Source organism: Amblyraja radiata, chromosome 26 (assembly GCF_010909765.2).
Source record: "Amblyraja radiata isolate CabotCenter1 chromosome 26, sAmbRad1.1.pri, whole genome shotgun sequence".
NCBI classification, from domain to species: domain Eukaryota; kingdom Metazoa; phylum Chordata; class Chondrichthyes; order Rajiformes; family Rajidae; genus Amblyraja; species Amblyraja radiata.
This window is the reverse complement of record NC_045981.1, coordinates 31,626,106-31,639,117: the sequence shown is the minus strand read 5'-3', so window position 1 is coordinate 31,639,117 and position 13,012 is coordinate 31,626,106. Positions and strand designations below refer to the sequence as shown.

Below are 13,012 nucleotides of genomic sequence, written 5' to 3'. Positions count from 1 at the left end.
ACATGGCCGCAGATTGGTTATCCTCGATTAAAAAACACTTTATCCACACATCTCCTTCAAACGTTGTCTCTCTCAATTTAAAGCTATGCCCTCTTGTCTTTGACATTTCCACCTTCAGTAAAAGGTTCTACACTATCTATGCCCCTCATAATTTTATATACTTCTGTCAGCTTTATCTTCAGCTTCCAATGTTCCAAAAAGAACACTGGGTCCCTGAAGAAGGGACCCGACCCGAAAAGTCACCTATCTATGTTCTCCATGGATGCTGCCTGACCAGCCGAGTTCCTCCAGTAATTTTTGTCTTTCCTTGGCAAACCAGCGTCTGCAGTTCTTTGTTACTGCAACCTAATAAAGTAGTTTGTTCCAATAGACAATCGGTGCAGAAGTAGGCCATTTGGCCCTTCGAGCCAGCACCGTCATTCAATGTGATCACGGCTGATCATACCCAATCAGTACCCCGTTCCTGCCTTCTCCCCATATCCCCTGACTATTTTTAAGAGCCCTATCTAGCTCTCTCTTGAAAGCATCCAGAGAACCCGCCTCCACCGCCCTCTGAGGCAGAGAATTTCACAGACCCACCAATAGACTCAAATATTGGTTTAGGAGTTCAGCCGGGAAAGTAAGGAACAATACATTTTCCGGAATTGGATGGTGATGGTGTCATTTCGCCTTATAAAACAAAATAAATCATAGTTTAAACAATTTTATTTTTTAAGTATTTAAAACAACAAACAGGTAGAGATTTCACCTCATTTTCAAGAAGCCTCATTGCAAATAATGGATGGGGAAATGGCTTTCAATTGCCTGCACGATATTTTCAATTGAACCTCCCAAAAGGATCAGAAATAATTGAAGAGATGCTTGGTTCCGATCTCATACCAGCAGATAATAGCCTTACATATTTAAAAAGCACTCACGCAACCATTAAACTATTCACCTTTGAAGATTCCCATTATGTTTGAATATGAAGAATGGTCAAACTACGACCCCATTGAGGATGGTTAGGTAGCCCACCAGAAGAAAGGAAAATATAATTATTCTGCTTCCTTGAACGAATAGTGCAGACTTTGAGTAATTCCTTGCTTGAATCAGTGAAATGATGGAAAAGACACTGAGCACATTAAAATCAATCATGTAGATGTGGGGTGATTGTACTGAATTAATGAAGTTGCTGGTGCTCTCAAAATGATGGACTAGTCATGAGTGTTACCTTATTGGATTTTTGTTTTCACTCACCTTCACACCCCCCCCCTCCCCACTTCAATCTCCCCAGACCTTTAGACTTTAGAGATACAGCGCTTGGAACAAGCCTTTTGGCTAATAGTCCACGCCAACCAGCAGTTACCCGATACACTAGCGCTATCACACACACTAGGGACAATTTATAATTTACAGATGGCACAATGGGCTAAGTGTTCGGCTGGCGACCGGAAGGTGGCCGGTTCGAATCCCGCTTGGAGTGCATACTGTCGTTGTGTCCTTGGGCAAGACACTTCACCCACCTTTGCCTGTGTGTGAATGTGTGTGAATGTGTGTGAGTGATTGGTGGTGGTCGGAGGGGCCGTAGGCGCAGAATGGCAGCCACGCTTCCGTCAGTCTGCCCCAGGGCAGCTGTGGCTACAGAAGTAGCTTACCACCACCGAGTGTGACTGAGGAGTGAATGAATAATGCGATGTAAAGCGCCTTGAGTATTAGAAAGGCGCTATATAAATCCCATCCATCATTATTATTATTACAAACCTGTTCGTCTTTGGAATGTGGGAGTAAACCGGAGCACCCACAGAAAACCCACGAGGTCACAGGAAGAACGTACAAACTCCGTACAGACTTCACCTGCATTCAAGATCGAATCTGGGTCTCTGGCGCTGTAAGGTAGCAATTCTACTGCTGCGCCACCGTGCCACCCCTATGGTGGAGATGCTGTCAACAGACTCAACCAGCCCACAGAGAAGACATGCTCTTCTGTTATTTTTCCCTTGAAGCCAGTTAAATAGGTAAACAGATGGGCCACATTTCTACGATCACCTTAAATTCCCACAGCAGGACTGAAGCATAATCTGCGTTGTTGTTTGAGCATTTTGAAAGCTGCTTTGGTTAATTTGATGCAAAGGTGTATTTGTGACTTCTTTAATCTTAAAAGCGATATGTGCAGCGAGTAAATGATCTCAAAGAACATGTAGGAATACAAGAGAGATTCCAGCATCTTTAGTAATGCAGAGATAAACTCTCTTCTATAACACAAAGGGGAAAAAAATGAGAAAGGAATCCTCAGAATTAAATACTGTTTTGCAAATTTTGTTGAAATGCAAAGAAAGTTAGCAACTGCACATAAGACATAGGCTAAAAGAGTTGGAAAATATTTATTCACACCATATTTTGAATAGTTTCACTCAATACTTTAAAAAATTGCTTACATAATGTGGGAAATGCATCGCTGCATGAAATTAAAAGGAGATGGTTTCTGATTGCTGTTCTGTTAGATTGGAATTTCCACACTGAGAGCAATTTGTTCCAAGTTTCAATTTCACAAAGGCATGTGAACAGCGACTCTGTTTACTGGCAGTGAGATAGCAAACACACCCTGCGCCCTTCCAGGAGCCCCTCCACTGACCCCGCAAGGGCCGAGGAAAGCATTTCTCCTGGGAAACCAGAGCAGTCGTGTGAGTGAGCAAAAGCTGCCTCATTTAACCAGATTTCTGGAGCGTTTCAAATGATCATGCCCGTCTCATTCAGATAACCAAATTAACATTAGCAATGTCACAAAATAAAAGAATGTGAGAACAAAGTATTGAAATAATGGAACAGAGCATGTTCATAATTCCCATTTGAGAATGTATCTTAAATATACTGTATTTTATTTAGACATTTAATGTGGTTTAGCTTTGGCAAGGGCAACAAACTGCAAAGATTTAAAATCTGGATATTTTTATGAAAAAACAAATAAATACATAGATTGAGGTTATGCAGACAGTAAGTTAAATTGAAGGCATTATATACAGCCCTTAGATATATTACTGAAGAGTTACAATGATCTATTCTGACTTTAAGACAGGATCTTAAATCTGAAATGGGAATATGTGTTAAAAAATGTAATGAGACAATTGAGTCTTGTTTTTAGGCCTTGATTAATTCAGTTTAAATAATGGTAAGAGAGGTATGTCATACACATTGAAACATTTGCTATTGCTTGATTGGGGATATTTCATTCAATCTTGCTCCGTTGATCTCGGAAGGAACATGTTGTCCAGTTTTAACATCCAGTCCACATTCACTGCTGAACGTTGTTTGTGCCTTTGTTGCTCAATTATCCTTTTGGCCAGACAGCAACTACGACGATGGCGACCAGCAGTAAAACAATTACCACCAGCATCCCTACCGTAAAAAAACAAAACATTTCTCATTTAGAATAATTGCCAGCATTCAACACAACATATAGTTTCCAACATTAAACAAAAACAGAATACAACTTCCAACTCAAGCAAACTACTCCAATCTGTAGAAACAAGGAACTGCAGATGCTGTGTTCAAAAGGGAACTGCAGATGCTGGAATATCGAAGGTACACAAAATTGCTGGGGAAACTCAGCGGGTGCAGCAGCATCTATGGAGCGAAGGAAATAGGCGACGTTTCGGGCCGAAACCCTTCTTCAGACTGATGGGGGGTGGGGGGGGGGAAAGAAAGAAGGAAAAGGGGAGGAGGAGGAGGAGCCCGAGGGCGGGCGGATGGGAGGGTGGGAGGAGACAGCTAGAGGGTTAAGGAAGGGGAGGAGACAGCAAGGGCTAGCCAAATTGGGAGAATTCAATGTTAATGCCATAAGGACGCAAGGTCCCCAGACGGAATATGAGGTGCTGTTCCTCCAATTTCCGTTGTTGTGACTGCAGATGCTGCCTGACACACTGAGCAGGGTCTCCAGAGATGCTGCCTGACACGCTGAGTTACTCCAGCACTCTGTGTCCTTTTATTGCAATCCATTATGACAATTATTTAACGGCTGTGAAAAAAGGTTAATCCTAGTACAATTACCATATGTGTAAACTGAATCCTTTTAAAAAATATATTTTTTATTAGAAGTGATGTACAATAATATAAGACATAAATATTACATTTCATGTCCAACTTGTTATTTTAAATTTAATAGTAGAAATAGTAGAAAGTTTAAAGCAAGAAATATAGAGATAGAGAATATTATATAGCTTGAAAAAGGAAAGAAGAAGGTGATGTGAAATAAGCAGAAAGAAAAAGAATAGAGAAAGAGAAAAGGGAAAAGAAAAGAGAGAAATTGAAAGGGATATGCCTCCTTCGTATCTTTACCCACCCTCCACCCGGTAAACTGAATTCTAACTTTCCATAAAAGCATGTAACAAGCTTTAGACAAATGTTGCCATTTGTAACCCCTCTCTTCCCTGTGCCGCATCCGGATTCACACCCAATGTGTAGGATGGAACAGCAGATGCTGGTTTACGCCGGAGATAGACACAAAATGCTGGAGTAATTCAACACGACAGGCAGCATCTCTGGAGAGAAGGAATGCGTGATGTTTCGTGTCTGAAGAAGGGTCTCAACCCAAAATGTCACCCATTCCTTCTCTCCAGCGATGCTACCTGTCCCGCAGTTACTCCAGCATTTTGTGTCTATCTTCTGGATTCACACCCATATCTCCTCTTTCACCTCCCCCTATCCCCTTCCACCTATATTCCTTCCTCTGGCTTCACAATTTGCATTTCTATCCTTATCTCACACTTTTTGTCTTTTCATTTCTGGCTTTTGTCCAACCATCTGCCTATCAAAGAACCCTCCTCACCTGTGTTGGTCTCACACCTGCCAGGCTCTGTCCTGCCACCACCGCTATTACAGCTTTGTCCCCCCCCACCCCCCACCACCACCACCACCACCGCCACCACCACCACATCATTTTGAAGAAGGGACCTGATCCGAAGCATCATCTTTCCTTGTTCTCCACAAAAGGTGCCTGACCTGTTGAGTTACTCCAGCACGTTGTGTCTTTTTTTGTGAACCTGTATCTGCACTTCCTTGTATCTCCTAAGGTGTGTGGTATTGGTTTATTAGTGTCACGTGTACTGAGGTGCAGTGAAAAACCTTTATTTGCGTGACATCCAATTAAATCAGTTGTACATAGGTCCACTCAACCACGATGCTAGTACAACAGGTAGTGCAAAGAGAAAAATACCAGAGTGCAAAAATAGTTTTGTAGTTGTAGCATCACAGTTCCAGTGAAATAGTCCAGCCACGGCAGTGAAGGTGGGTTGAAAGATTGGGACTACGCTCCAGCTTACGGACCGACCGTTCAGAAGCCCGATGACAGAGGGGAAGAAACAAGTGATAGAAGCAGAATTAGGCCATTCGGCCCATCGAGTCTACTCCGCCATTCAATTATGACTGATCTATCTTTCCCTCTTAACCCCATTCTCCTGCCTCTTACCGTAACCCCTGACACCCGCACTCATCAAGAATCTATCAAACTCCGTCTTAAAAATATCCATCGACTTGGCCTCCACAGCCTACTGTGGCAATTAATTCCACAGATGCACCACCTTCTGACTAAAGAAGTTCCTCCTCATCTCCTTTCTAAAGGTATATCCTTTTATTCTAAGGCTGTAGCCTCTGGTCCTGGACTCTCCCATTAGTGGAAACATCCTCTCCATATCTACTCAATCCAGACCTTTCAAGCTTTCAAACTTCTGTACCTTCTACCCAACGGGACTAGGAGAAGAGTGTATGTATGGGGTTGGGTCACGCCTCTGGTTACGTTTGCTGCTTTCCCGAGGCAGCAACTCTGCGATTCCTTGCAGTCTACGGCACAGCTGTTGCCAAATAAAGCTGCGTTGCATCCCGATGCAATGTTTTCAACAGTGTATCTGCAGAAGCTGGTAATTGTTGTTGGAGATCTGCCGAACCTCTTTAGTCGCCCGTCTTTAGACCAGTTCATTAATGACAGCAATTATTATTGTTAAAATTAATTATCTCAGCATGTTCGGATCACAGTAACCTCCAATTTATGACTTTTATTCTTTTAGGAGACTCCCCATTGACAAGTGTATCATAAACATAATACATTTGGGCAATAGATAAAAGCAATCAAACTGGAGACTTTCAAGTAGCATAAAATGCACATTGTAAAATTAAGAACAATGATGTCATTGCAATGTTTGCTTATTATAAACCAGGGAGAATTAATCATATCTTTGCCTTTTTCAGTTAAATATCTGTCACTAAATGAATTCATGCACAAAGCTTCCCGTTTACAGTTGTTCTGAAATATGACATTTGTAAAAATAATTTGCTGATGAAATCTATTTTATATGTGCAATAATACGATAACTTGAGTGCCTATATTTATAACTGTCTGACAAGACATTTCAGACGTCTATAAATATTGGCACTTGTTATCATATTTTGCATATAAAATAGATTCCATCAGCAAATTATTTTTTCAAATGTCTGTAACAGTAATCTTCAAAACTGCGCTAAAATAATAAATTGCTAAAATTCAGACCAAATTTATATGCATAAATACTAGATCTGTCTTATATGTGTGAGTTGGTTGAAAACTCTGCTGTGGATAGAAGCATGTATCTCAAAGCCATCTGCCCGCCGATTGCCTGTGGGTCTTCATCATGATACTTCTGTTGAAGAGCACGTCTCATTTATGTGAGGGAGTTGACAATAAATGCATAAATACAGATATCATAGAAGAAAGTTTCCCAGAGTCTCAGAGTGCTCCTTCATGCCTTGAGTTTGCTTATTTTGTAATCCACTGTCAACCACAGATGATTAAGGATGCCTCAGAGAAAATGTAAGCTACTTACAAAATTGGCATTTAAAGAAGATTTATAAAAATATCAGAAAGAAAAAATAATTTTGCTGGGTTTAATTCTGAATGCCCAAAAATAGCTATACAGTCTTCCCACATTCCTCTCAAGTCTATCAAACTGTTAAATGGGCAATAAAAGTACGCAATTTAGTTTTCCATCCTCCCGCCCTTATACCTCTCTACTGTCGTTAGGACTTTGCAGAATACTGAACATTTCCAGAAGGGGTGTGAAAAATTGGAACAAAAATGAGGGACTTATTTCCTAAGATCTCTGTAAAATGTTTTACATTTGTCTAATTTCTGTTTTGGAAATGTGAACCAGTGTAGATAGCTCACACTTACATTTACGCAATGTTACAGAGAAAGGTGCAGGCAGCTTTAAGTGTTTAAAGGATAGGCATTCAAACATGCAGGCAAAATGTTGTACAGACTTGTCATTCCTCTGCAAAAGACAAAACGAGATGAAAATAAAGGCACACCTGGTCTTTCTAAATAAACTTGCATAATGAAAAGATGAAGACAAAACTAAACACATTGGGTCGGGTGCACAAAAACACAGAGTGAATGTGTGAGAATGTCACCAAAAAACAGAAAGGTGACTTGAGAACTGTCTTTTACACCCTGGTTTGGTTATTTTGTGACCTGGAGTCAGAGTGATGATACGTAAAGCTGCCAAAAAGAACAAAATCTGCGGTAAACAAAATAGCGCAGGCATTGAAAGTACAAGCTGTGTGGGTTATCAATGGGGTAAGGGTTCAGTGAAGGAGAACAATTCTACCCAATACACAGAGAACTACTGTCGGTGGGTCAAACCAGTGACAGGAAAACAGATGAGGCACTCCAACAGTGAAAATGTAAAGCAAAATTACATGGGATTGTGACAATTTTTGACTTATGTATAGGTTGAGGCATTGTGTATAAGAGTTAGAAAGTCACGATGCAGCTTTATAGGACTTTGGTTGGGCTGCATTTGGAGTATTGCGACGGGTCTGGTTGCCCTATTGTAGGAAAGATGCGTTGGCTTTGGTGCAGCGGAAAGCAATGCGAGGATTAGAGGGTGTTGGATGCAAGGAGAGATTGGACAGACATGGATTGTTATCTCTGGAATGCTGGAGGTTGAGGGGAGACCTGATGGAACTGTACAAAACATTTAGAGTATAGATAGGGCAGACAGTCAGAACCTTTTCCCTAGGATGGAAATATCAAATACTGGAGGGCACAACTTTAAGGTGAGAGGGGCAACATTTTTACATAGGGAGTGGCGGGTGCCTGGAATGAACTGTCTGGGGTGATGGTGGAGACAGATACGATAGCTTTCCTTCGATAGCTCAGTTGGTAGAGCGGAGGACTGTAGTGGAAACATGGTCATCCTTAGGTCGCTGGTTCAATTCCGGCTCTAAGGAGCTGCTTACCTTTGTGCTAAAATTGGAACGATACAGAGAAGATTAGCATGGCTCCTGCGCAAGGATGACACGCAAATTCGTGAAGCGTTCCATATTTTTTTTACTAGAATGTTGCCTGGGTTTCAACAACTAAGTTACAGAGAAAGGTTGAATAAGTTAGGTCTTTATTCTCTGGAGCGCAGAAGGTTAAGGGGGGACTTGATAGAGGTCTTTAAAATGATGAGAGGGATAGACAGAGTTGATGTGGATCAGCTTTTCCCTTTGAGAATAGGGAAGATTCAAACAAGAGGACATGACTTCAGAATTAAGGGACAGAAGTTTAGGGGTAACATGAGGGGGAACTTCTTCACTCAGAGAGTGGTAGCGGTGTGGAATGAGCTTACAGTGGAAGTGGTGGAGGCAGGTTCGTTGGTATCATTTAAAAATAAATTGGATAGGCATATGGATGAGAAGGGAATGGAGGGTTATGGTATGAGTGCAGGCAGGTGGGACTAAGGGAAAAAAGTTGTTCGGCACGGACTTGTAGGGCCGAGATGGCCTGTTTCCGTGCTGTAATTGTTATATGGTTATATAGTGGTATTTAAGAGACATTTGGATTGGCACATGGATATGCAGGGAATGCAGGGATATAGATTATGTGCAGGCAGATAAGAGATGGTGTTGCCATCATCTTTAGTACAGACATTGTGGGCCGAAGGGCCTGTTCTTGTGCTGTACTGATTTATGTTTTACAAATCTGGAATCAGTGTTTTTGAAAGAAGCTTTGTCAGGTCTTGGATTCTTCAAACTATTCTCATTTCCTAAGCTTTGTTATCATCCAATACAAATTGTGGTGCAGCTGGTAGAGCTGCTGTCTTACTGCGCCAGAGACCCAGGTTCAATCCTGACTATGGGTGCTGTCTATGTGGAGTTCGCACATTCTTCCTGTGACTGTGGGTTTCCTCTGGGTGCTCCAATTTCCTTTCATATATTACAAAGATGTGCGGGTTTGTAAGCTCTGTAAAAATTGCACCTTATGTATAGGAAGTTGATAAGAAAGTGGATAACATAGAACCAGTGTGAATGATCGATGGTCGGTCTGGACTCCGTGGATCAAGGGATCGGTCTCGATAAAAATAAACCAGATCATTATTGCACTCCCACAAATGGCAAATGTGTTGATTTTTAAATAGTGTCCAACATTATATGCAATAGTCCAAATGTGATCCCTGAACTCTCTATTTTTTGGTCCTGGGAAAAAGAGACCTGTCTATTCCCCTCACACTTCTATAAGATCACCCCTCAGCCTCCTGCACCCCAACTGGCTTCTTTCTCAATGTTGTACATTTCAGTGATTCCATGTGATCTTTCTAACTAGATTTCTTTTAGAGATACAGTGTGGAAACACGCCCTTCGGCCCATCCAGCCCACCAGTGATCACCCAAGCACTATCCTGCACATTAGGGACATAGACACATAGAAAATAGGTGCAGGAGTAGGCCATTCGGCCCTTCGAGCCTGCACCACCATTCAATATGATCATGGCTGATCATCCAACAGTATCCTGTACCTGCCTTCTCTCCATACCCCCTGATCCCTTTAGCCACAAGGGCCACATCTAACTCCCTCTTAAATATAGCCAATGAACTGGCCTCAACTACCTTCTGTGGCAGAGAATTCCAGAGATTCACCACTCTCTGTGTGAAAAATGTTTTCCTCATCTCGGTCCTAAAAGATTTCCCCCTTATCCTTAAACTGTGACCCCTTGTTCTGGACTTCCCTAACATCGGGAACAAACTTCCTGCTTCTAGCCTGTCCAACCCCTTAAGAATTTTGTAAGTTTCTATAAGATCCCCCCTCAATCTTCTAAATTCTAGCGAGTACAAGCCGAGCCTATCCAGTCTTTCTTCATATGAAAGTCCCGACGTCCCAGGAATCAGTCTGGTGAACCTTCTCTGTACTCCCTCTATGGCAAGAATGTCTTTCCTCAGATTAGGAGACCAAAACTGTACGCAATACTCCAGGTGTGGTCTCACCAAGACCCTGTACAACTGCAGTAGAACCTCCCTGCTCCGATACTCAAATCCTTTTGCTATGAATGCTAACATACCATTCGCTTTCTTCACTGCCTGCTGCACCTGCATGCCTACTTTTAATGACTGGTGTACCATGACACCCTGGTCTTGTTGCATCTCCCCTTTTCCTAATTGGCCACCATTCAGATAATAGTCTACTTTCCTGTTTTTGCCACCAAAGTGGATAACCTCACATTTATCCACATTACACTGCATCTGCCATGCATTTGCCCACTCACCCAGCCTATCCAAGTCACCTTGCAGCCTCCTAGCATCCTCCTCACAGCTAACACTGCCCCCCAGCTTCGTGTCATCCGCAAACATGGAGATCTTGCATTCAATTCACTCGTCCAAATCATTAATATATATTGTAAATAGCTGGGGTCCCTGCACTGAGCCTTGCGGTACCCCACTAGTCACTGCCTGCCATTGTGAAAAGGACCCGTTTACTCCTACTCTTTGCTGCCTGTCTGGAAACTACTCCAGAATCTAAAGAGTTTTGAAAAATTATCACTAATGCATCCACTATTTCTGCGGCTACTTCCTTAAGTACTCTGGGATGCAGCCTATCTGGCCCTGGGGATTTATCGGCCAGATTTACATTTATCGGGACAATTTTACCAAAGCCAATTAACCTACAAACCTGTCCGTTTTTGGAGCGTGGGAGGAAACCGGAGCACCCGGACGAAACTCACGCGGTCACTGGGAGAACGTACAAACACCGTAGAGGCAGCGCCCACAGTCAGGATCAGTCTCTGGCACTCTACCGCACCGCCACTGTGCCAACATGTGCCGCCCTAGTTATATTTATGTTTACAGAAAATTCCAGTCACAGTCAATGAGGAGTCCTTGAATAAAAAGGGCACAACTTGTGTCTTGTACAAAGCCCACGCGGTCTGTACAAGCTGTGTACGGACCACACCCGTAGTCAGGATCGAACCCAGAGCTCTGGCGTTGTAAGGCAGCAACTCTACCACTGCGCTACTGTGCCACTTGTTAATATTTTTAACTTACAAATTTCTGTCTAAAACTCCCACAGTTAAGAATAATCATTCTTATGAGATGACAAAGATATACGGGTATTTTACCAGTGCTTCTGGCAACCTCATAAATTCCACAGGTTTGTCGACAAAGATTGAACCACCAACTATCCAAATAAAGATATCTGCATTTTTCAGTGCTTTAAGGGGTTGTATGTAGCAATGCAATTTGGCACAGTGCAAAAGCTCCCCATAAGTTATTTGCTTTTCAAAATACAGCAATGATATCAGCAGTCATTTTACCATTTCACTAAAATAAAATATCTTGACCATCGAATCAATACCTCTGCCCACTCACACAACAAATGAACTCACACACCCACTCAACACTCAGCAGGGCCTGTCAAATCATTGCAAACAGTTGTTATATAAAATAAAAAATCATGCCACCACCATCGAGCTCTAACAACCTTCACTAATACAGTTGAGAGTGTTTATTCCTTCCAACACCCACCCACTTTTCATTTAATTCTCTGCAAAACAACAGGCAGCAATTTGGCCCCAAAAAAAAGTCAAAAACTTAAGTGGGCTTCATTTTACGAAACATTTCAAAACAGAAGCAGCTTTTCCAACAGTAAACAGATCATGCAGTTTTGGTCAAATTGATTCCCTTTGTTTTTTCTCTGACAGTTAGGGATTAAAAAGTAAAATCTCCTCATCCGCACTGAACAAACTGAAGGATGATGCAGAATTAGAGAGAATTTCACAAACTGCACATGTTCTGCAGCTACTTTTTTAAAAATCAATTATGAAGCTGCTGTGAGGGACCCAGGTTCGATTCTGACTACAGATGCTGTCTATATGAAGTTTGTGCGTTCTGCAGATGCTGGAATGTTGAGGAAAACACAAAGAGCTGGAGGAACTCAGCGGGTCATGCAGCATCTATAGAGGGAATGGGCAGATTATGTATTTGGTTGGGACCCTCCTACAGAACTAAAGGGCCTGTCCCACTATGGCGAGTTTATTTGCGAGTTTAGGAGTGTCATGGTCCTGTTGTATCGCTGAAAATTTGGCATCCTTCGACTAAGTAGAACACGTCCTACGACCTCCTTCGACTATGTAGAGAGTAGTAGCCCCCCCCCCCCCCCCGGTCATGACATCCTAGTTTGCAGGTTTGTGTGGTCGGATGCAAGCCTGGGCGATGTCATATGGAGGACAGGCTGTTGCCCATGCAGCACGTCCCCCCCTCTCCACGTCGCTGATCGATCCAAAGGAACAGCAAGGCCGTTACAGTTTGGCACCAGCGCCATCACAAGAGCTGCCAGTGCGAGGTTGTCGACAACAACGAACTGCCTTAGGGGCTCCGACTCCGGATTTTCTTGAGGTTTACTCCAGGAGCCTTTTCCATTACTGGATATGGCCACAAGGCAGTGGAGGTTTTAAATCAGAGTTTTCCCTCTCCTAGATGGACTGCCTTCCCAGGCATTTTTTCCATGCCGATCAATTTTTACTCACAGAAAATGTTAAGACCAACCTGAGGCCACGAGTAGTAACCACTATGCAGGAACCCCTCTCGACCATGAAGGAAACTTACCAGTAACCACCTGCGACCATGTGTCAACCATGCTGCGGGCTTGTGCCAAGCGCAAACTCTCCTAAACTCGCAGATAAACTCGCCATAGTGGGACAGGCCCTTAACATGGGACTGATCAAAAGGATATGGGAATAGAATTGGAAAGGGGC

At 42.6% G+C, this 13,012-nt stretch overlaps 1 protein-coding gene and 2 non-coding genes across 3 annotated transcripts in view; 2 read left to right on the top strand and 1 right to left on the bottom strand.

The window, feature by feature from the left end:
• Positions 1 to 2,341: 2,341 nt before the first annotated feature.
• The window catches only part of stx8 (syntaxin 8), a 172,004-nt gene continuing 161,333 nt past the window's right edge, over positions 2,342 to 13,012 (bottom strand). The window contains 1 exon segment of the mRNA XM_033044615.1: positions 2,342 to 3,372. Coding sequence (XP_032900506.1) covers positions 3,305 to 3,372 — 68 coding nt within the window. The 3' untranslated portion in view covers positions 2,342 to 3,304.
• trnay-gua lies at positions 8,150 to 8,235 on the top strand. The gene is given in 2 exon segments: positions 8,150 to 8,186; positions 8,200 to 8,235. It is a non-coding gene; the product is annotated as a tRNA-Tyr (tRNA).
• Positions 8,232 to 8,334, top strand: LOC116988179. The gene has a single exon (XR_004415880.1). It is a non-coding gene; the product is annotated as a U6 spliceosomal RNA (small nuclear RNA).